The 26078-nt window shown below is 35.5% G+C and overlaps 1 protein-coding gene across 5 annotated transcripts in view; it reads right to left on the bottom strand.

The window, feature by feature from the left end:
- STAG1 (STAG1 cohesin complex component) overlaps positions 1-26078 on the bottom strand; it is a 455106-nt gene that overhangs the window by 145048 nt on the left and 283980 nt on the right. For all 5 annotated transcript variants that reach the window (XM_059065085.2, XM_067033725.1, XM_067033728.1 and 2 more), the window contains 2 exons: positions 13992-14143; positions 11443-11516 (listed from right to left, as the gene is read on the bottom strand). In XM_059065085.2, coding sequence (XP_058921068.1) covers positions 11443-11516; positions 13992-14143 — 226 coding nt within the window. The remainder of the gene's footprint in view (positions 1-11442; positions 11517-13991; positions 14144-26078) is intronic.

Raw genomic sequence — 26078 nt, 5'->3', positions numbered from 1 at the left:
AAATGAAAAAGAAATGAAGGAAACAATAGCAAAGATCAATAAAACTAAAAGCTGGTTCTTTGAGAAGATAAATAAAATTCATAAACCATTAGCCAGACTCATCAAGAATAAAAGGGAGAAGACTAAAATCAACAGTATTAGAAATGAAAAAGGAGATGTAACAACTGACACTGCAGAAATACAAAAGATTGCTAGAGATTACTAGAAGCAACTGTATGCCAATAAAATGGACAACCTGGAAGAAATGGACAAATTCTTAGAAATGCACAAGCTGCCTAGACTGAACCAGGAAGAAATAGAAAACATGAACAGACCAATCACAAGCACTGAAATTGAAACTGTGATTAAAAATCTTCCAACAAACAAAAGCCCAGGACCAGATGGCTTCACAGGCGAATTCTATCAAACATTTAGAGAAGAGCTAACACCTATGCTTCTCAAACTCTTCCAAAAGATAGCAGAGGGAGGAACACTCCCAAACTCATTCTATGAGGCCACCATCACCCTGATACCAAAACCAGACAAAGACCTCATAAAGAAAGAAAACTACAGGCCAGTATCACTGATGAACATAGATGCAAAAATCCTCAACAAAATACTAGCAAACAGAATCCAACAGCACATTAAAAGGATCATACACCATGATCAAGTGGGGTTTATTCCAGGAATGCAAGGATTCTTCAATATACGCAAATCAATCAACATGATACACCATATCAACAAACTGAAGGAGGAAAACGATATGATCATCTCAGTAGATTCAGAGAAAGCTTTTGACAAAATTCAACACTCATTTATGATAAAAACTCTGCAGAAAGTAGGCAAAGAGGGAACTTTCCTCAACATAATAAAGGCCATATATGACAAACCCACAACCAACACTGTCCTCAATGGTGAAAAACTGAAACCATTTCCAATAAGACCAGGAACAAGACAAGGTTGCCCACTCTCACCACTCTTATTCAACATAGTTTTGGAAGTTCTAGCCACAGCAATCAGAGAAAAAAAAGAAATAAAAGGAAACTAAATCGGAAAAGAAGTAAAGCTGTCACTGTTTTCAGATGACATGACACTATACATAGAGAATCCTAGGGATGCTACCAGAAAACTACTAGAGCTAATCAATGAATTTGGTAAAGTAGCAGGATACAAAATGAATGCACAGAAATCTCTGGCATTCTTATACACTAATGATGAAAAATCTGAGAGTGAAATGAAGAAAACACTCCCATTTACCATTGCAACAAAAAGAATAAAATATCTAGGAATAAACCTACCTAAGGAGACAAAAGACTTGTATGCAGAAAACTATAAGACACTGATGAAAGAAATTAAAGATGAATCAAATAGATGGAGAAATATACCATGTTCTTGGATTGGAAGAATCAACATTGTGAAAATGACTCTATTACCCAAAGCAATCTACAGATTCAATGCAATCCCTATCAAACTGCCACTGGCATTTTTTACAGAACTAGAACAAAAAATTTCACAATTTGTATGGAAACACAAAAGACTCCAAATAGCCAAAGCAATCTTGAGAATGAAAAATGGAGCTGGGGGAATCAGGCTCCCTGACTTCTGACTACACTACAAAGCTACAGTAATCAAGACAGTATGGTACTGGCACAAAAACAGAAATATAGATCAATGGAACAGGATAGAACGCCCAGAGATAAACCCACACATATATGGTCACCTTATCTTTGATAAAAGAGGGAAGGATATACAGTGGAGAAAAGACAGCCTCTTCAATAAGTGGTGCTGGGAAAACTGGACAGCTACGTGTAAAAGTATGAAATTAGAACACTCCCTAACACCACACACAAAAGTAAACTCAAAATGGGTTAAAGACCTAAATGTAAGGCCAGACACTATCAAACTCTTAGAGGAAAACATAGGAAGAACACTCTATGACATAAATCACAGCAAGATCCTTTTTGACGCATCTCCTAGAGAAATGGATATAAAAACAAAAATAGACAAATGGGACCTAATGAAACCTAAAAGCTTTTAAACAGCAAAGGATACCATAACCAAGACCAGAAGACAACCCTCAGAATGGGAGAAAATATTTGCAAATGAAGCTACTGACAAAGGATTAATCTCCAAAATTTATAAGCAACTCATACAGCTCAATAACAAAAAAACAAACAACCCAATCCAAAATTGGTCAAAAGAACTAAACAGACATTTCTCCAAAGAAGATATACAGATTGCCAACACACGCATGAAAGAATGCTCAACATCATTAATCATTAGAGAAATGCAAATCAAACCTACAATGAGATAGCATCTCACACTGGTCAGATTGGCCATCATCAAAAACTCTAGAAACAATAAATGCTGGAGAGGGTGTGGAGAAAAGGGAACACTCTTGCACTGCTGGTGGGAATGTAAATTGATACAGCCACTATGGAGAACAGTATGGAGGTTCCTTAAAAAACTACAAATAGAACTACCATATGACCCAGCAATCCCACTACTGGGTATATACCCTGAGAAAACCATAATTCAAAAAGAGTCATGTAGCAATATGTTCATTGCAGCTCTATTTACAAGAGCCAGGACATGGAAGCAAGCTAAGTGTCCTTCAACAGATGAATGGATAAAGAAGATGTGGCACATATATACAATGGAATATTACTCAGCCATAAAAAGAAATGAAACTGAGTTATTTGTAATGAGGTGGATAGATCTGGAGTGTGTCATACAACGTTAAGTCAGAAGGAGAAAAGCAAATACCGTATGTTAACACATATATATGGACTCTAAGAAAAAAAAATGTCATGAAGAGATTAGTGGTAGGATGGGAATAAAACACAGTCCTACTAGAGCATGGACTTGAGTATATGGGGACAGGGAAGGGTAAGCTGTGATGAAGTGAGAGAGGGGCAGGGACATAGACACACTACGAAATGTAAATTAGATAGCTAGTGGGAAGCTGCCGCATAGCACAGGGTGATCACCTCTGTGCTTTGTGACCACCTAGAGGGGTGGGATAGGGAGGGTGGGAGGGAGGGTGACACAAGAGGGAAGAGTTATGGGAACATATGTATATGTATAACTGATTCACTTTGATGTAAAGGAGAAACTAACACACTATTGTAAAACAGTTATAGTCCAATAAAGATGCTAAGAAAATAAATAAATAAGATTTAAAAATTCAAAAAAAAAAAAAAAAAAAGAATAGTCTACCAGCAAGGCTGTTTTTCAGATCTGATGGACAAATCAAAAGTTTTACAGACATTCAAATGTTAAAAGAATTTAGCACCACCAAACTAGCTTTACAACAAATGCTAAAGGAACTAGGCTGAAAAAAAAGGGCACAACTAGAAACAAGAAAAGGACACAATTGAAAAGCTCATTGGTAAAGGGAAACATATAATAGAGGTAGTAGTGGTAGGAAATCATCCATATACAAAGCTGGTAGGGAGGTTAAAAGACAAAAGTAATAAAATCATTTGTATCCCCAAAAAACAACAACAGTTAAGGGATACATAAAAAAACTAGATATAAAATATAAGATCAAAAACAGTTATTGTGAGAGGAGGGGAGTACAAATGCAAGGTATCTAAAATGCATTTGAAATTAAGATATCAAAAACTTAAAACAAAAACATATATATAGACTGCTATACAAAAACCTCATGGTAACCATGAACCAAAACATGTAATAGATATACACACAAAAAAAGAAAAAGGAATCCAAACATAACACTAAAGACAGTCATCAAGTCACAAGGGAAGAGAACAAAAAAAGAAAGGAGAAAAAAAAGACCTCCAAAAACAAATCCAAAACAATTAACAAAATGGCAATAAGAACATACACACTGATAATTACCTTAAATGTAAATGGATTAAATGTTCTAACCAAAAGACACAGACTGGCTGAATGGATGCAAAATATAGGACCCTATGTATGCTGCTTTCAAAGAGACTCACTTCAGATCTAGAGACAAACACAGACTGAAAGTAAGGGGATGGAAAAAGTTATTCCACTCAAATGGAAATCAGAAGCAAAGTGGAGTAGCAATACTCATATCAGACAAAATAGACTTTAAAATAAAGACTGTAACAAGATATGAAGAGGGACACTACATGATGATCAAAGGATCAATCCCAGAAGAAGATATAACAATTGTAAATATGTATGCACCCAACACTGGAGCACCTAAATATATAAGGCAAATGATAACAGATGCAAAAGGAGAAACTGACTGTAACAAAATAATATTTGGGGACTTTAACACCCGACTTACACCAAAGGACAGATCATCCAGAGAGAAAATCAATGAAGAAACACAGGCCTTAAATGACACCTCAGATGGACTTAATTGATATTCAGAGAGCATTCCATCTGAAAGCAGCAGAATACACATTATTTTCAAGTGTACGTGGAACATACTCCAGGACAGATCACATGCTGGGTCACAAAGCAAGCTTTGATAAATTTAAGAAAACTGAAATCAGATCAAGCATCATTTCTGACCACAACGCTATGAGGCTAGAAACCAACTTCAAGAAAAAAACTAAAAAAACACAAACATGTGGAGGCTAAACAATATCCTACTGAACAACCAATGGTTCACTGAAGACATCAAATAGGAAATCAAAAATTACCCAGAGACAAATGAAAACAAAAACACAATGATCCAAAACTTATGGGATACAGGAAAAGCAGTTCTAAGAGAGAAGTTTATAGCAATACAAACTTACCTCAGGAAAGAAGAATAATCTCAAAGAGACAACCTAAATTTACACCTAAAGCAACTAGAGCATGAAGAACTAACAAAACCCAAAGTTAGTAGAAGGAAAAAAATCATAAAGATTAGAGCAGAAATTAAATGAAATAGAAATGAAGAAAATAGACAAGATCAATGAAACTAAAAGTTGGTTCTCTTAAAATATAAACAAAATTGATAAACCTTTAGCCAGACTCATGAAGAAAAAAAAGAAAGGGCCCAAATCAACAAAATTAGAAATTAAAAAGGAGAAGGGACAACTGACACCAAAAAAATACACAGAACTGTAAGAGACTACTACAAGCAACTCTATGCCAAAAAAATGGATAACCTAGAAGAAAGGGACAAATTCTTAGAAAGGTACAATCTCCCAAGCCTGAACCAGGAATAGAAAATAGGAACAGACCAATTACAAACACTGAAATGAATCTGTGATTTAAAAACCCCCATCAAACAAAAGTCCAGGCCAGAAAGCTTCACAGGCTAATTCTATCAAATATTTAGATAGGAGTTAACACCTATCCCTCTGAAACTATTTCAAAAAATTGCAGAGAAGGAACACTTCTGAGATCATTCTTTGAGGCTGCATCACCCTGATACCAAAACCAAACAAAAATATCACATGAAAAGAAAAATACAGGCCAATATCACTGAAGAACATAGATGCAAAAATCCTCAACAAAATACTAGTGATCTGAATCCAACAATACATTAAAAGGATCATACACCATGATCAAGTGGGATTTATCCCAGAGATGCAAGGATTTTTCAATATCCTCAAATCAATCAATGTGAGACACCACATTAACAAATTGAAAAACAAAAACTATATGATAATCTCAACAGATGCAGAAAAGCTTTCGATAAAATTCAACATCCATTTATGATAAAAACTCTTTAGAATGTGGGCACAGAGGCAACACACCTCTACATAATAAAGGCCATATATGACAAACAGACAGCTAACATCATACTCAATGGTGAAAAACTGAAAGCATTTCCTCAAAGTTCAAAAAGAAGACAAGAATGCCACTCTTGCCACTTTTATTCAACATAGCTTTAGAAGTCCTAGCCAAGGTAATCAGAGAAGAAAAAGAAATAAAAGTAATCCAAATTGGAAAAGAAGATGTACAACTATAACTGTTTGCACATGACATGATGCTATAAATAGAAAATCCTAAAGATGCTACCAGAAAACTATTAGTCCTCACCGATGAATTTGGTAAAGTTCCTGGATACAAAACATACAGAAATCTGTTGCATTTCTATACACTAACAACAAAACATCAGAAAGAGAAATTAAAGAAACAATCCCGTTTTTTATCACATCAAAAAGAATAAAATACCTAGGAATAAACCTACAAAAGGAGGCAAAACACTTGTACTCTGAAAACTATAAGACACTGGCAAAAACAAATTGAAGACAACACAGATGGAATAGTGTTCTTGGATTGGAAGAGTATTTTTTTAAATTAAAAAAAAAATTTAATTTATCTTTTAAAAACTGAAGTATGGTTTGTTTACAATGTTGTGTTAGTTTCAGGTGTACAGCACAATAATTCAGCTATAAACACACACACACACATATATGCATTTTTTCAGATTCTTTACCCTTGTAAGTTATTACAAAATATTGAGTATAGGTCCCTGTGCTATGCAGTAGGTCCTCATTGGTTATCTATTTTATATATAGTAGTGTTTATATGTTAATGTCAACCTCCTAATTCCTCTCCCCCTCCATCCCCCTTTGGTAACCATAAGTTTGTTTTCTATATCTGTGGGTCTATTTGTTTTATAATTAACTTCATTTATATTTTCCATTTATCTGTCGATGGACATTTAGGCTGCTTCCATGTCTTGGCTATTGTAAATAGTGCTGCTATGAATACTGGGGTGTATGTATCTTTTAAAATCATAGTTTCCTCTGAATATATGCCCAGGAGTGGGATTCTAGGATCATATGGTAACTTTATGTTTAGTTTTTTAAGGAACCTCCATGGTGTTCTCCATAGTGGCTGCACCAATTTACATTCTCACCAACAGTGTAGGAGGGTTCCTTTTTATCCACACCCTCTCCAGCATTTATTATTTTTAGACATTTTGATGATGGCCATTCTGACTGGAGTGTGGTGATACCTCATTGTAGTTTTGATTTGCATTTCTCTAATAATTATGATGTTGAGCATCTTTTCTTGTGCCTGTTGCCATCTGTATGTATTCTTTGGAAAATAGTCTATGTAGGTCTTCTACCTATTTTTTTGATTGGGTTTTTTGTTTGTTTGTTTTATTGAGCTGTATGACCTGTTTGTATATTTTGGAGATTAATCCCTTGGTGGTGCACTATTTGTAAATATATTCTCTCATTCTGTGGGTTGTCTTTTCATTATTTCCTTTGCTGTGCAAAAGCTTTTAAGTTTAATTAGGTCCCGTTTAAAAAGAATTTGTGGGCTTCCCTGGTGGCGCAGTGGTTGGGAGTACGCCTGCCGATGCAAGGGACGCGGGTTCGTGCCCCGGTCCGGGAAGATCCCACATGCCGCAGAGCGGCTGGGCCCGTGAGCCATGGCCGCTGAGCCTGCGCGTCCAGAGCCTGTGCTCCGCAACGGGAGAGGCCACAACAGTGAGAGGCCCGCGTACCGCAAAATAAATAAATAAATAAAAAAAAAATAATAAAAAGAATTTGTTTTTATTTCCATGATTCTAGGAGACAGATCTAAAACAATCTTGCTGCGAATTATGTCATAGAGTGTTGTGCCTATGTTTTCCTCCTGGAGTTTTATAGTAAATGGTCTTACATTTAGGTCTTTAATCCATTCGGGTTTAGTTTTGTATATGGTGTTAGAGAATATTCTAATTTCATTCTTTTACATGTAGCTGTCCAGTTTATCCAGCACCACTTCGTTTTTTTAAAATGATTCATTTTTTTATATAATTTTTTTTTGTTTATTCATTTGGTTGTGCCAGGTCTTAGTCACAGTTCGTGGGCTCCTTAGTTGTGGCATGCAAACTCTTAGTTGTGGCATGCATGTGGGATCTAGTTCCCTGACCAGGGATCAAACCTGGGCCCCCTGCATTGGGAGCATGGAGTCTTAACCACTGCGTCACCAGGGAAGCCTCCGGCACCACTTCTTGAAGAGACTACCTTTTCTTCATTGTATATTCTTGCATCCTTTGTTGTAGATTAATTGACTATAGGTTCATGGGTTTATTTCTGGGCTTTCTATCCTGTTCCATTGATCTTTGTTTTTGTACAATACCATGCTGTTTTGACGACTGTAGCTTTGTAGTATAGTTTGAAACCAGGGAGCCTTATTCCTCGAGGTCCGTTTTCTTTCTCAGGATTGCTTTGCCTATTTGGGGTCTTTTGTGTTTCCACACAAATTCAATTTCTTTTTGTTCTAGTTCTGTGAGAAATGCCATTGGTAATTTGATAGGGATTGCTTTGAATCTGTAGATTGCCTTGTGTAGTAGAGTCATTTTAACAATATTGGAAGAATCAATAAAAAAGATATATAAATGAACTTACTTACAAAACAGAAAGAGTGACCGACACAGAAAACAAAGTTTTGGTTACCAAAAGGGATGGGCAGGGAGAAGATAAATTAGGAGGATGGGATTAACATATACACATTACTGTGTTTAAAATGTAACAGATAACCAAGAAGGACCTAATGTATAGCACAGGGAAGTATACTCAATATTTTGTAATAACTTACAAGGGTAAAGAATCTGAAAAAAATTGATATACATTCATATACAGTAAGTCCCTTTCATACGAACCTTCAAGTTGACAACTTTCAAAGATGCGAACGTGCGTTTGCATGTCTAATCATGTAAGTTAGTTCACGTGTCTGGCGTACGCTGTGATGTGTGTGCATCATCTTCAAGTGGTTGTGCTTTTGTGTACTTTACTGAACAGTAATGTATATAGTAGTAAAGTATCTTTATTTCAAGCCCAGGATGTCCGGAAGCAAGTGTAAAAGCAGCAGTGATGTAGCTGATACTGACAAGAGGCACCAAGAATTGGAGGTCCAGAGCAAAGACAGAGTACAAGAGGAAGAACAAGTAACTGAAGAACTGAAGAGATTTACGCTGCAGGAAATGGCAAGGGGATTTTCTTTAGTTGAGGAGGCACTGTTAGTTTTTGAGGCACAGGACCTGAATGTGGAACAGTACACAAAGGTTATAGCAGCCATTCAGGATGCAATCCAGTGCTAACGTATCATTTATGATGAGAAAAAAAAGCTACTACCCAGACATCACTGGATCATTTTTTCAAGAGGGTAGACGGAACTGAATCCAGCAAGGAACCAGAACCTGTGCCAACAATGCCGGGCGTGAGTGAAACTGCAGCTTGCCCTCCATCTCCTGTTGCGGACGATCCTTCAGCTCTACCATCTCCCACCTCCTCTCCCTCCTCCAGTCAGTAACTCTTCTTCCCTGTTCACTTGATGCCAGCCTCTGTATGCCAGCTATGGTACTGTACTACTGTACTTTTCAAGGTACTGTACTGTAAGATGAAAAATGTTTTATTGTCTGTGTGTGCTTGATTTTTATGAATTATTTGCATGAAAAGTATTAAAAACCTATTGCAGTACAGTACTGTACTGCATAACCAATTGTGTTAGCTGGGTACCTAGGCTAACTTTGTTGGACTTAACAAATTGGACTTATGAACACACTCTTGGAACGGAACTCATTTCTATGTAGGGGACTTACTGTATATATATCTATACATATATCTATATCTATCTATCTATATATATGAATCACTTTGCTGTATATTCGAAACTAACAGGACATTGTAAATCATCTATACTTCAAAAAAAATGACTTTATAGCAATAAAAAGATTTAAATGAAGAAAAATAATACATCATGATTATGTGTGTGGGTTTTATCCCAAGAAGTTCAGGTTAACATTTAAAAAATCAACCAATTTAATTCACCACATTAACACTCTTAAAAAAGAAAAACTACATAATGATCTCAAAAGATGGAGTATTTGACAAAATTCAATATCCATTCCTAACAAAGTCTCAGAAAACTAGGGATAGGAAACTTCCTCAACCAGATAAAGTTAATCTACAAAAAACTTACAGCTAAGTCTTAAGGATGAAAGACCTTAATTTTATTAGTGAAAGAAGCCAGACCAAGACACGAACAAAAATTAGGAGTACAAAGTGTAAATTCCATTTCTATAAAATTCTAGAAAATGTAAACAAATCAGTTAGGAAGGAGATCACTGATTGCTTAAGGATGGGGAAGAGGGAGAGTGGCAGCAAAGGAGGAATTACAAAGTGGTAGGAGAAAACTTTTGAGGATAATGGATATATTCATTATCTTGCCTGGGGTAGTTTTACAGGTAGGGGTGTGTGTGTTGTGTGAAAAGTCATCAAATCATGCACTTAAATGTGCTGTTTATTTTATGTTAATTATACGTCTATAAAGCTGTAATTTAAAAGACTGCATGGCAGTTATATGGAAAATTTTGCTTTTTTGAAAATAAATTTGTCAATAATTCATTACACGCATGGTTTATATAAGAAAGAGGATATGATACTACTCCATTCAGAGAATTCATACTCAAAGTAAAAGCCTTGGTTCTATTTCAAAAGAGTTTTACATTTTCAGTTAAAATAAAATGTTTTAAGGTAAATTATCAAAGTTACAAATTTTTCCTTTTTTAAAAAAATAATTTCCCTGTTTTAATTAACTTTTAAAACTAACTGGCCAATTAAAGTCTTAAATGTGTCTAAAAACAGTGCATCTATTATCTGTGTCTATCTGCCTAAACATATCAAATCACGCCTAATTAATAGAAGGCAACAAGCATATGTATATGATTCATTAATTCTCCATGAAATATGCTCATGTAGTATTTTAATAGGTCACATGTTTCACAGAAAGACAAATTAAACTTGCAATGGAGCATGACAAAAATACTTCAGAAATACTTTGATCCTACTTTCTTGTGTATAGTTGAAGGTAAAGAAGAGTGATGTTATAAAGATGCTGTATTATCTGCAAAGATGCCCTCTACCGTACTCATTTCTCCCATCTTCACTGACACATTTTTAAAACACTGTTGGTTGGGCTTCCCTGGTAGCGCAGTGGTTGAGAATCCGCCTGCAGATGCAGGGGACATGGGTTCGTGCCCCGGTCCGGGAAGATCCCACATGCCACGGAGCGGCTGGGCCCGTGAGCCATGGCCGCTGGGCCTGTGCGTCCGGAGCCTGTGCTCCGCAACGGGAGAGGCCACAGCAGTGAGAGGCCCGCGTACCACCAAGAAAAAACAAAAAACAACAAAAAAAACACTGTTGGTTAATTTGATCATATAACAAGATGAGTAAAAAAGGGCAGGAAGCAGGGAATTTAATTTTTTCAAATATGAATACAATCAAATCTTATTAAGGCCACATTAACTTAATGATATCTTATTAATGTTACATCAGTACAAATCTAAGTACATAGGATGTCTCTAACAGTATATGTTCTGAATCTGGAAGAGTGTGGCAATGATGGTGGTGGTACAATTTTGACCACAGTTAACAGTACATTTATTTAGCTTTATACCCAAAGCTGTTTTCCAGCTAACAAAACAAATAATTAGAAAGTTTATATTTTTATTGCCTAGGACTACAAAGAAGCAATAAATTATTTAAGTTAAAAATGTTCTAAATGATTTTTTAAATCCCTTACCGGTATCTATGAACAAATATACCCTTAAAAATAGAGTTCATCATATTTTCGATTTCATCCTGATTTTCTTGTAGCTGAAATGAAAAATAAATTAAAATATAAATTAAAATATTGATCATTTTATTTGCAATAAAGAGTTCCAATTGTTTTTAATTCCTGATTATTCTCATTCTGGGTAATTTTCAGTCTTTTTTCTCATGTATTGTGCAGCAATACCAAAATTACCAGTATTCTTTCATTATTTCTATAGCTTTTCTACATTGGCTTAAAACTGCTTTCTGTCTCTCTCAACATGTATTACACAATGACTAAAAAGGAGTGGTGTGGCTAAGTGTGACCAGATTACTACCACAAAATATCATCTGCTTTGGGAATAGGCCTCAATTTCTTTACCTCTCCTGTCCAAACCAGGTTCCCTGCTTGGTTTTACATTTCTTGGTAACAGATCATCCTTGATTATCATATTTGCCACTGTGTAAGAAAGTTCCTATTCCACCTAAAGTATCCAAATATTACTCTGCGTCTGATTACCACCAAACTGAGCACTGGTCAAATTCCCAATATAGGAGGAACAGTAGCAGATAGCAAGGACACTAGTCATTAGTGGCGAAATGCAGCAACAAAATAAAATACTATAGAAAAGATATAAATAAATTTCAGGTAATACTAACATTGGAGTTAAAGTTTGAGTTTACTACTCAAAAGGAACAAAAGCACTGATACAAAATCACATTCAAGATGATAGTTTTTAATTTTAATTTGTTCTGCAGTGAAACATTTGCTTTTACTGCATATACAAATGTGACAATAAAATTCCTTCAGACTTTCTCTTTTGCTATATGCTTTGTTTTGGGTTTTACTGAAATAACTTTGGGAATACCTTTATAGAAAATCATTCAAATTACTAAAACTTACTATAAGTTCTACTTTTGCTGCATTTATTATATAAAAAATTAAATAATTTATAAGAGATACAGTTTGGTTAGCAGTTCTTACTAAAGTACAGTTCCAAAACTTACTTACAATTATTTCTAGTATAGAATGTGCTATGAGTTGTACTGTGTGCCTCAAAACTTCATATGCTGAAGTCTTAACTCCCAGAACCTCAAACCTCATTTGGAAATAGGGTTGTAGCAGATGTAATTAGTTAAGATGGGTTCATACTGGAGTAGGATGGGCCCAAATCAAATATGACTGTCTCCTTTTTATTTATTTATTTATTTTTTACAGTATGCGGGCCTCTCACTGTCGTGGCCTCTCCCGTCGCAGAGCACAGGCTCCGGACGCGCAGGTTCGGCGGCCATGGCTCACGGGCCCAGCCGCTCCGCGGCATGTGGGATCTTCCCAGACCGGGACACGAACCCGCGTCCCCTGCATCGGCAGGCGGACTCTCATCCACTGCGCCAGCAGGGAAGCCCTTGTCTCCTTTTTATAATGGAGAAATTTAGAGACACACACACAGTGAGAAGGCCATGTGAAGATTAGAGTTATCTGCCAGTTCTAGCCTATACCTGCCAGTTCTATCTAGCCTATACAACTGTGAGACAATAAATTTCTGTTCTAAAGAAAAATCAGGGACTTCCCTGGGGGCGCAGTGGTTAAGAATCCACCTGCCAATGCAAGGGACACGGACTCGAGCCCCTGGTCTGGGAAGATCCCACATGCCGCGGAGCAACTAAGCCCACGTGCCACAACTACTAAAGCCGATGCGCCTAGAGCACATGTTCCGCAACAAGAAAAGCCACTACAATGAGAAGCCCCCGCTCTCCGCAACTAGATAAAGCCCGCGTGCAGCAATGAAGACCCAATGCAGCCAAAAATAAATAAAATTTAAAAATAATAATTTTTTAAAAAGAAAAATCAGTTTGTGGTAAATGCTACAGTAGTCCTAGCACTCCAATACGACACAGACCATAATTTAATCATAAGTTTGTTGCTTCCTGCTGCCTGTTATAACCCATTATTTGTTGACAGCAATATATTTATAGCACTGAGATATTATTCTTTTTTCAAGTTAAAATACAGACTAACACTGTACATCTAAAATTTTATTTTTGATTGGATGAATAAAAATGTTGCCTACTAAAAATCCAGTTTAAAATCTCTTTCAACACATTTATATGAAAATTTCACTGTAAAATTGGAACCAATCTTATTATTCACAGAAATGTCTCATACATCTACTAATATATAGTCTTTGGCTTTCTCCTACAATGCATCTTTGCTGGCCCCTAGTTCTGATGTTAGTATTTACTGTGCTTTCTGGGCCCATAGTTTGATAATCTTTTTGAGTTATCTAATACCCAGACCACCTTCTTTCTAAAGTTGGGTTGTTCTGTGTTTCTCTTCTGCCCTCAGATAGCACTCAGATAATCAATCACTGGCTGGAAGCAAATTCCAGTTTCATTTGAAAACTCTGAGATCAAATAATCAAACTTTAAAAAAACCAACTTTTAAAAATACACACAATCCTTTTTAGAGAGAATAAAAACACATATATTTACTACACGTTTACAGAACATAAGAATCACAGTTACTGTGAACCTTACCTCTTTGCGTTTTTGAAGTAGTAACTCCAACCTTTCGTTGGCTCTCTTCCCAATCATTTTATTTCTCTCAGCTTCGTACTGTCTCTGTGTATTATCCTGATGAATACTGAGGTTTAAGGCAACATTCACCAGAGCAGTCATGAGCTTCATGGCTATGAAATAAAGTAAGATTATAGTATTCACCTGTGAATCAGAATTTCATCCGTAAGATTACAAATTTATAACAGAAATGGATGATGGAAGGAAACTAGTCAATTTCTATGTTTTACAATCTAGGCATAATTTAAATAAGAAAGACGAAAATTATTTTATAGAAATAAACTCACCATTTTAGTCTGTGACAATTTTCTCTGCCTCAGTGTCCCTATAAGCTTGGCTCATTAACATTCCCACTTAAAGACAGACTCATCCTGGGAGTTCCCTGGTGGTCTAGTGATTAAGACTTGGTGCTTTCACTGCCATGGCCCTGGAATTCAATCCCAGGTCGGGGAAGTAAGATCCCAAAAGCTGCTCGGTGCAGCCAAAAAAAAAAAAAAAAAAACCTCCAAAAAAACCAAAACGGACCGACCCATCCTACTTATCAGCAGGAAGGATTTATGTAGTCTCTTCAACAACCCCTTTTCCTCACCTTCAAACATACACAACCTAAGTGAGAGCATACTAACCAAACCTTTTAGACCTTTCTTCTGGCCACCACCAATTCTGTGTATACAATTGCTTCCTTAATATCTTTACTTAGATGCGTCAAAGGTGTCTTATTTGCTTACAATCAATTCATGACTTTTACTCCCAAAGATGGTCCTTTCCCTGTGTTCCTCACCTCAATGAATGGCATAACCTCTGATCCCTGAAAAATAGACTGAACCTACCAAAGTCATAAAATTCATAAAAAACATATTCTGTGAATTTCTGATCTGTTTCCCCAGTCACAGTGTTAATGTATTTTTGAACACTCACTTGTATTTGTAAATCTAATGAAATATTATCAAACTTCTCTTTCAAGTCCTCTGAGGAACACGTATGACACAAACCTTAACCTTTTGTCTATTCATATTTACTTTCATCATTGAGATGATAAGAGTGTAGGGAATTCTGGTAAAGGAATACAAGAGTTTGTGATGGTAAAATGATCTCCCTTTTTTTTCATTTAGTTTATTTATCTGCAAATACGAATGTTCAGTTACTAATGAGTATTTTGGAAGAACCAATCTAAACATCTGCAAACATATACATAACTAAAGATGAGCATGCATTTCTTTTAAAACTTCTACAATTTCCCTTTAATTACATATATAAACATGCATACATAATGGTGTAACTATATCTATCTACACACACACACACACACACACACACACACACACACACACAATTCGTTATTTGGAAACTCTATCTACGTTTTGGTCAAATCCATGTTACTAGTGATTGCTACAGCCCTCAAACCAAAATATAAGACAAAAATCCTAAAACCAAAATGTATTTAAGTTAGTGAGTAGTCAGAAATGCATTTAAATGAAAATGTTTCCCTTTTCCTGAGATACAGCATTTAAATATAATAAATTGAGAAATCTTCTTGTGTTTCAAAATATAGACTAGTGATTTTACAGCATTTTACACATTGTCAGTAGAATACCTCTGAAGGTTAAAAGTACTCTTAAAATTAATTTGTATAAAAAAGAATAGCTCAAAGGCAGAAGGGATCTGCTGCATTCAAATTGCACAAGTCAGGGATAACAGATAACAGTTTAACAGAGCTTGTCCTAATCATACAAAGTCATACCCAAATAGACCTTAATTCAGTTTATACTTCTAGATCTCTAAAATAAAATGACTCAAATATCAAGGAGTTGGAAAGCATTAAAATTAACACCAACCCTGGCTGGAATTCACCAGCGGAAGCTGAAATACAAATTTTCTTGAACTTAATCGTTTTTTGTCTTCAGCTATATATCTCCTTGGGAACCCAGATCCCAAACTCCAACTGTCATCGTGTAATGACCCTCCTCCCTTCCTGGGTATATATAAACAACAAAATATATCAACATACTAAAACAAAAAAAATGCAAAATGATCAATACATTTTCAGAAACATATTAGATATGATAGAGCAGTATTTACTGAGATGTTTATGGACCTGTAAAATTTCAACTTCACTGAAATTTTCACTTTACATACTAACACATAAGCAAATAAACAGCTATTGAGGAGAGACTTCTAACTTAACAATATAGATACAACATGGGGATTGTGATAGGGATTATTGAGTCCACTGAAAAAAGACTCATTTCTGCATAGAGTGAGCACTAATTAAGTTTTACTGGTATTACTAACAGAATTTTATAAATCCAGTAATTCAGCCTGGTTTCTGTGATGTGGGCTTTGAAGTGCCTTCTCTTTGTCTACCAAGGAGAATACTTAATTTAGCCTTCACATTTTAACTGTTGGCTACAGAATGGCAAACTTGTTCTACTGCTGTGCTACTAAGAATGTGTTCTGCAAATATGTGTTGACCACAAATGTCTTGTTACCAGTTCATTAAAAGTATAAATTTGAAAGTAAGTTTTTAGAAATGTTTATAACAATCTGACAGAATAATCTTATGTCTACTGAATCTAGTAATAAAAGGACACTAAGATCATAATTAAAAAACTAGTCTTTCACCACAGAGTTCAAAAAACACTTATTTAGTGCTTCCCCATTCTTTTACCAATCCATAAGTACTGAGTATTGTTTTGTGTACTAGAAGCACAAAAGTGAATGAGATCGAGTATCTGCTTCCATGATTTTTATCTTCTAGTGAGGAGAAAATAATATATCAATAGATAATATACAAATGAAAAAATATATCAGTTAAAGAAAAGAAAATATGGTTAAAAATGTAAAGTATGGTAAAAAGGACAGAGAGCAAACAGGGTGGCTAGGCCTCTCTGAAAAGCTCATATTTAAGCATGCATGAGGCAATGAGCATGATTATATGACAGAAAGTGTCCCAAGGAGAGGGAATAAAAAGTGCGAAGGTTATGAGGTAAACTGTTATGAGAGAGGACTCATAAAGAGCAAGGTACTCAGTGTGGCTGAAGCACAGAAATAGGCAGAAGCAGGAGACAAGGCTGAGGAGGAAATCAAAAGGCCAGGTTCTAAGAGTCTTACTAGGATCTAGTTAGGACTCAAGAATTAAATCTAAATGAGATAAGACCCACTGGAAATTTTGGTGTGGGTGAGAAATAGTCTGATTTATACTTTTAAATGCTATGTGAACAGACTATAGAAGAGTAAAAGTGGAAGAAGGGAGACCAAATAGAAGAACACTGAAAGAGAACTGAACATATTTTGCCAAAAGCTTACAATAATGATTCTCGAGTTTTTGGCCTTGAGCAACTCAGTAAACCAATGCTAGCTTGGATTGAAGTGGTAGCCGTAGGTGGAGAGAAAGTTAGATGTGAAATATATTTTCAAGGTAGAGCTAAAAGAATATGATAATATAGGAAATGAGAGAAATAGGAAAGCCAAGGGTAATTAGAATGTCTTGTGCTTATTAGTTATCTAAGTGGAGATGGTTGATATACATCATCATAAAAATATTGGTTTACAGAGCCATTAAACTGGATAGCATATCGATTCAATGGACAACTATTCAGCCACTAGAAAAAAATGAGGCAAAATTTATATGCTGTAAAGAAAGGTCTGCCAATAAACTTCTTGGTGGAAAAAAAAGGCAAGATGCCTGTCACTGTGTATATTATAATATCATTTACACATGAAGAAGGAATGCATTATTTATTATTATGTGCCAGTCACTCTTCTGAGCTCTTTACACACACTTATTCATTTATACCTCACAACTCTTATCAAGTACTATAATTATCTCTTTTATACATAAGAGAAAACTGAGGTATAGATTGGCTAAGAGACTTGGCAATTACACAGCCAGTAACTGGCAGAGATAGAATTTGATTACAGCTGTCATGCTCCATAGTCTAAGTTCTTAACCACTATACCATACTGCCTCTCACTGAATATGTATGTGCTATCATATTCATAAAATCTTTGGAAAGATATATAAGAAACAGGCAACTTTGGTTGCATTCAGAGAAGGGAATTTGATGGCTGAGAGCCATGGGTAGAACACTGACATTTCACCATATAACATTTTTAAATCTGGAATTTTAAATCATATGACAGCATTACTCTCTCACCATCATTTTTTAAAAAATTTATTTTATTTATTTTTTATGCAGCAGGTTCTTATCAGTTATCTATTTTATACATATTAGTGTATATATGTCAATCCTAATCTCCCAATTCATCCCACTGCCCCCCCACTTTCCCCCCTTGGTGTCCATTTGTTTGTTCTCTACATCTGTGTCTCTATTTCTGCCTTGCAAACCGGTTCAGCCGTACCATTTTTCTAGATTCCACATATATGCGTTAATATACGATATTTGTTTTGCTCTTTCTGACTCACTTCACTCTGTATGACTGACTCTAGGTCCATCCATGTCTCTACAAATGACCCAATTTCGTTCATTTTTATGGCTGAGTAATATTCCATTGTATACATGTACCATAACTTCTTTAACCATTCGTCTGTTGATGGGCATTTAGGTTACTTCCACGACCTGGCTATTGTAAATAGTGCTGCAATGAACACTGGAGTGCACGTGTCTTTTTGAATTATGGTTTTCTTTGGGTATATGCCCAGTAGTGGGATTGCTAGGTCATATGGTAATTCTATTTTTAGTTTTTTAAGGAACCTCCATACTGTTCTCCATAGTGGCTGTATCAATTTACATTCCCTTTTCTTCACACCCTCTCCAGCATTTGCTGTTTACAGATTTTCTGATGATGCCCATTCTAACTGGTGTGAGGTGATACCTCATTGTAGTTTTGATGTGCATTTCTCTAATAATTAGTGATGCTGAGCAGCTTTTCATGTGCCTCTTGGCCATGTGTTATGTTTTCTGTGGAGAGATATCTATTTAGGTCTTCAGCCTATTTTCTGATTGGGTATTTTTTTTTTTTTTTTGGCAGTGTTGGGTCTTCCTTGTTGCACGGGGGCTTTCTCTAGTTGTGGCGCATGGGCTTCTTATTGCAGTGGCTTCTCTTGTTGCGGAGCATGAGCTCTAGGCGTGCAGGCTTCAGTATTTGTGGCACATGGGCTCAGTAGTTGTGGCTCACAGGCTCGGTAGTTGTAGCACACGGGCTTAGTTCCTCAAAGGCATGTGGGATCTTCCTGGACCAGGGCTTGAACCCGTGTTCCCTGCATTGGCAGGTGGATTCTTAAAACACTGCGCCACCAGGGAAGTCCCAGGTTGTCTGTTTTTTAATACTACGCTGCATGAGCTGTTTATATATTTTGGAGATTAATCCTTTGTCTGTTGATTCGTTTGCAAATACTTACTCCCATTCTGAGGGTTGTCTTTTCGTTTTGTTTATAGTTTCCTTTGCTGTACAAAGGCTTTCAAGTTTCATGAGGTCCCATTTGTTTATTTTTGTTTTTATTTCCATTACTCTAGGAGGTGGGTCAAAAAAGATCTTGCTGTGATTTCACCACCATTATTTTTTAATAGAAATAATTAAAACATGGAATTGGTTTTCACTTTATTCACTGAGGAGTGAATAAAGATAGAAAAGATAAAAAGGTCTTTCTATTGAGTCTGAGATAATTCAATATTTACAGTTTAGCTTTCTACAATCCACCAAAACAGTGCTTCAAGAAGGAAGAAGTAGTTATGTCCTTCAAGAGAGACAGATGACAATGGAGCTGCCCAGTGCTTTTTGACGCTAAGAAGGTAACTGCTGACCTCAACAAGAGCAAAGACAGTGAACAGGTAGATAGAAACCTGACTGGAGTGGGTTTAAAGAGAATAAGAAGAGAGTGAGTAGAGACAGTAAATAGAAATAATTCTTTGAGATTTGCTATAAAGAAAATGAGAAAAATAGGACTGTAGCTAAGGAGCATGTGGAAACAAGGGAGGGTGTGATGGTCAGTCTTATGTGTCAACTTGGCTAGGCTACAGTACCCAGTTATTTAATCAAGCACTACTCCAGGTATTACTGTGAAGGTATTTTGTAGATAAGATTAACATCTGTAAGTAAAGGAGACTACCTTCAATAATGTGGTGGCTTCATCCAATCAGCTGAATGCCTTAAGAGCAAAAACTGAGTTTTCCTAGAAAAGCAGTTTCTGCCTCAAGACTGTACAACTCCTGCCTAAGTTTCTAGCCTGCTGGCCCGCCCTACAGATTTTAAAATTGCCAGCTCCCAAATTGTGTGAGCCATTCACTAAAATAAATCTTCCTCTCCCCAAATATATATATCTTTGTGTGTGTATGTATGTATGCAAATAAGAAAGCAAGTAACTAAGTATATCTCCTGATGGTTCTGTGTTTCTGAAGAGCCCTAACTGATACAGAGTGTTTCTAAATGATAAAGGCTGTTATAGCATATTAATATAATGATAAAGGGGATGGGGGAACTGAAGCAGGACAGAGAGAAAAAACACACTGAAGAGTAAAGTTCTTGAGGCAGTGAACAGGAATTGGATCCACCACACAAGGGCAAGGACTAACCTTAGATAGATAGTACTGTAATAAGAGAAAAAGCAGAGTATATGTGTACTGGTACACCTAGATAAGTAGGTTTAATCACTGAAGGATTCTCTTCTGTCTCTATAAAGCTAACAAGATAATCAGCTAATTATGAAGAAAAGAGAATAGCAGATGCTACAGGTTTGAGGAGAAGGTGCAAAATAATCTTTTAAGAAAGTAGGAATATATCCATAGCATAGAATACTGTAACAGGATTGCTAGGCAGCACTAAAGGTCTACATGAGAGAAAAATGTAAAATGCCCAGCCATTATAACTATGTGTTGTTCTATAGCCACTTTCAGCTCCACTTGTGTAGGTATGGAACAGGTAGTAATATGAGGTTTTCCTAGGAGGTATAATGGAGAGCAAGGATGTTGAGGGTCCTTCATGAGAAGGACATGATTATAATAAATCTGGATAACAGAATCTAAGCTCGGAAAGTGGAGGCATGAGGACATCAAGAACACTAAAAAACAGAGTATCAAAGAATTTAAAGCCCCAATAGAAGAAAAACAATGTTGGAGCTGGGAATATATAAAACAAAAACTGGAACAAAAGAGATTATTGGCAAATGGGATGGTTAAAATTAAGATTATGGACACTGGCCCTTTTATTTAGTATTCAACAATTTGCATTTATGTGTTCTTCAACATAAAAATGAAAACTAAAAAGCTGCCTTTATATTTAGTGATACCTACTATACTTTTGAAAACTATTACTATAAACCCTGGAAATATATTTGATAATGGGACAAAACTAAATTTTAAAGAGAGGTATGATTATATTCCCTCTTTTTTTTTTTTTAAAATTGAAGTATAGTTGACTTACAATGTTGTGTGAGTTTCTGGTGTACAGCAAAGTGATTCAGTTATACATATGTTTTTCCAAAATGGTTTATTACAGGACATTGAATATAGTTCCCCGTGCTATACAGTTCGACACTGTTACCTGTTTGATATATAGTAGTTGGTATCTGTAAATCCCAAACTCTTAATTTATCCCCGCCACCCCCTTTCCCCTTTGGTAATCATAAGTTTGTTTTCTATGTCTGAGTCTACTTCTGTTTTGTAAATAAGTTCATTTGTATCGTATTTTAGATTCCACATATAAGTGATATCATATGGCCTTTGTCTTTCTGACTTACTTCACTTAGTATGATAATCTCTAGGTCTACCCATGTTGCTGCAAATGGCATTACTTCATTATTTTATGGCTGAGTAGTATTCCATTGCAATTATGTTCCTTCTTTAGTTTTAAAAAACTTATTTAAAAAAACAAAAAGGCTTACAACAAACTTCCACTTGCCAAATAAACATTTAATCAATCCCTGTCTCTTAAAAACCCAACCAAAATAACGAGAAAACCATTTTCTTCTTCAATAAATCCAGAAAATTACTTGCAACCCCAAACCACAATGTATCAATAGAGGTATATGGAAAGCAGATGGATGAAGCATGCAAATCAAACCAAATGGTTGAAAAAGCTTGACAACTATATCTAAAGAAATACAAAAAGAAAAACAATTTTGCTCTGTAGAACCCAAAAGCATTAAGGAATTGGAGAAGTATTGGTGTCCACAGAAGATGCAGTGAAATAAGGTCTGAAAATAGGAGCATTATTTCAAAGTTTGTATAGTAAGTAATTAAATCTCCACTCAAACCTAGGCAGTCAGGCAATTCCCCCAACATACACTCATCTTGGAAGTCCAGAAAGTTTATTCCCTCAGAAATATAAACCAGAGATTTGGACTCATCAGACACAGAGGAGGGATATAGGTGAAGTGCAGAGTGCCCTGGGTGCTCCTTCACCCTGTATAACTCCCAAATGGCGGACAGCAAACAGATTTAAGGAGATTGAAAGATCCTTCTGCAAAGAAGCTAAACTTCCCCAAGGAAAAATAATTATCAATACCAAGAGTTTAGGGTCCACAGTGAAAATGGTATGTGACCACAGGACCACCCTACAGTGATGCTCGCCAAAGAGGGCAGAGCCATTGCCCCTCCCTGTCAAACACAACACATACACACACACACACACACACACACACACCCATGCCACCCCACACCCCAACCGTCTCTGGCAATCAGCTCTTTAGTGTCTCATTGTCAGCAATGACTAGAAAGCCAATGAACAGATACTTAAGGAACGTTTCCAACATGAAAGACACTGATAAAAGCAGAGAATCGGAAAAGAGGTCAGAGTAGGGTGTCTAAAAAAACTTCAGAGTAATAATTAACGCTGTAAAAGAGAGATAAAAGAAAATGTTACATCCATGAAACAATGTTAAAAAAAAAAAGACTTGGAGAATGCAAAAGAACTCTTAGAATATTTAAAATGATAATGAAAATTAAGCTCAATAAAGTTGAAGAAATACAAGAAAAGTGAACAAAAAGACTAAGGAATGGAAACTAAAAGAGAAATAACAAGAAACTCAGATTGATTCAACAGATTAACATCCAAGTAATATATATTCTATAGAGAGTGCCAGCATAATGAATGGGAAATTACATACACACATTAGGGTATATCACCATATTTCAGAAAATCAGGAACAAAAAGAACATAAAGCTTCCAAAGACAAGAAACAGGATCAGAATCAGAACTGTGAAACAGGATTGGACTTCTCAACAGCAATACTGGAAACAAGAGGAAAAATTCTGAAGAAAATTTTCAATAAGTACTACACTGGTTCAATTAAATGTAAGAATATAATAATTTTTCAGGCATGTAAAATCTCAAATATATACTTTTCCATTACTCTTTTTCTCAAAAAGCTATAAAAAAACATGCTACCCAAAAAGGAGAGAATTTAAAAAAAAAAAAAAAAAAAGGCAAGCCAAAGACAGGGGATTCAACAAAAGACAAAGGATCCAAATAATGGCAGAAAAGTTAAATAACTTAAAGGACATAAAGATTTTAGAAAACAATGCAGCCTTATCAAACATAATTATAAAATATTAAAGGTACAGAAAATGTACCCCACAAAATTGATTATAACATCCTATTATTTGTTTAAAAATAAAATAAAAAATCCTCACATAAAAGGAAACACGAACATGTCATGACAAAATTAAGAAGTGGTATGATTATGGCTAATTTTTATTTTTGTACTTTTCTCCTTTTCTGAATTCTTTGTAAGTTGTATATGTAATTTTATATGTACAGAAAATGTTTAAACATACAACATGGAAGTATTAATGAAAAATCTACAAGAAATTTTCTCAATTTCTCTGTTCTCTTTAGAGCCAAACCAAGCAAGTAACATCGGACACTTACTGAATGACTTGTATATGTGAAATATTTAACACGAATTATTTCATTTAAGCTTCACAACACTCCTATAAAATGGAACTATTAGTAGCAATACTATACAGATGAGGAAAGTGAGGCACCAAAGTTAAGTAACTTGTCCCAGGTCACCAAGTTGATACATAAAAGATATGATTATAAAATGATTTTAAAAATCATAATTTCTTTACAAAAACTAGTTCCCCAAAGAAAACTAATTTTCATACCTGATGACAGAAAGTAAAGGAGATAAATCTAAGAAAATGATACTTCTGTAACTGGAAAAGTAAAACATTACTCTAGATACCTATATTTACATTTGAAAGAGTAATTACATTTTAAAAGTTTACTGTATTTTATGTGTACAGTTATATGATATAGTGGCACTCACAATTTTGGTCAATTATTGGGCATTAATCTCAGGAGAACACCAAAAGTCTACTACATACAAATTCTAGAAAGGTGAAAAAAACCTGTTATATCTAGAGGAGCAACGAGAAACACAAAGGTATTAAAGTTAAAAAAAAAATGCACTGGTGAAAATACAAAGCAATGAGAAAGTAAAAATTTCTTTAATGAATAAAAGGAAAATAAAATATAAAGAAATTAGGGAAGAGAGATTATTTATACTCTATAGTCTGCTCTTTGATGACGCCAGATTGACCTAAAATTTTGAGGTTCTAACCACAGCAACCAGAAATATTCACTCTGGTTAAGAGTTATAAAATACCTATTGAATTTAATAAATAGAATTTGGCATGTGAGAGCCAAAAGATATGTAAAAATGAAAGTGCATGCTGTTAGTTTTCTTAATAGCAGTTTTTGAAAGATCTGTTTATTTACTTGTTTGTTCTGATTTCCCCATTTGCAATGTCTTCTATTACAAAAATAGTAGGTGATCCATAAATTCTGAGAAAAAAAAACACGAGTGAAGGGAAACACTGCACACACTACTGGCTCTTACTGTCATTACAGAATAACAGCAGCAGTTTACTAAATGTCAGGCACTAGTTCACGCCTACTAAATTTCTTTTAATGAGGTAGCCATCATTATCTTTCCCACTTTGCATATGAAGAAAGTGAGGCCAAAAGGACTTGTCCAAATTACCCAATTAGTAAAAGGAAGAAAAGGGTATGTATTCAGAGAGTCTGGTCCAGAACCCATTCTATGAACCCTATATTATATGGTTTCAGCAACCGAAAGCCAAAGAAAAGACATCAATTTACTGAGACAAGATTATTTTCAGTCTGTGATGGGAGAACAAAGAAATTTCTTACAGCTTATCTTTTCTCAGAGTAAAAGTCCAGAGATGCTGACTTGGTAAAAAAATGTTAATCAACAACAAATCATATGTCAATACAAAATCAACCATATACCAATATAATAATGTTAAACAATGAGATACAAAGAAATGTTTACTTCCCCAAGAATCTGAGAGTGACCTATTATTGTTTTTTTTTCTGTATTATCCACAATGATATTTTATTTTATTTTTTTAACATCTTTATTTGAGTATAACTGTTTTACAATAGTGTGTTAGTTTCTCCTTTACAACAAAGTGAATCAGTTATACATATACATATGTTCCCATATCTCTTCCCTCTTGCATCACCCTCCCTCCCACCCTCCCTATCCCACCCCTCAAGGTGGTCACAAAGCACAGAGGTGACCTCCCTGTGCTATGCGGCAGCTTCCCACTAGCTATCTAATTTACATTTCGTACTGTATATATGTCCCTGCCACTCTCTCACATTGTCACCGCTTACCCTTCCCCCTCACCATATCCTCAAGTCCATGCTCTAGTAGGTCTGTGTTTTATTCCCGTCGTACCACTAATCTCTTCATGACATTTTTTTTTCTTAGATTCCATATATATGTTAGCATATGGTATTTGTTTTTCTCCTTCTGACTTACTTCACTCTGTATGACAGACTCCAGGTCTATCCACCTCATTACAAATAACTCAGTTTCATTTCTTTTTATGGCTGAGTAATATTCCATTGTATATATGTGCCACATCTTCTTTATCCATTCATCTGCTGATGGACACTTAGGTTGCTTCCATGTCCTGGCTATCATAAATAGAGCTGCAATATTATTGTTAACTAGTGGTAAAGACTGGTCTCCCAGCATAATGAGGCCACCTGACTGTCATATGATGATCTTAACCACATTTTCTAATTTTTTCATAATTCATTTTAGAAAAA

The sequence above is a fragment of the Kogia breviceps genome, chromosome 5 (genome assembly GCF_026419965.1).
Source record: "Kogia breviceps isolate mKogBre1 chromosome 5, mKogBre1 haplotype 1, whole genome shotgun sequence".
Taxonomy (NCBI): Eukaryota; Metazoa; Chordata; class Mammalia; order Artiodactyla; family Physeteridae; genus Kogia; species Kogia breviceps.
Note: the sequence above shows the minus strand (reverse complement) of the source record. Positions and strands in the feature narration are given on the sequence as shown.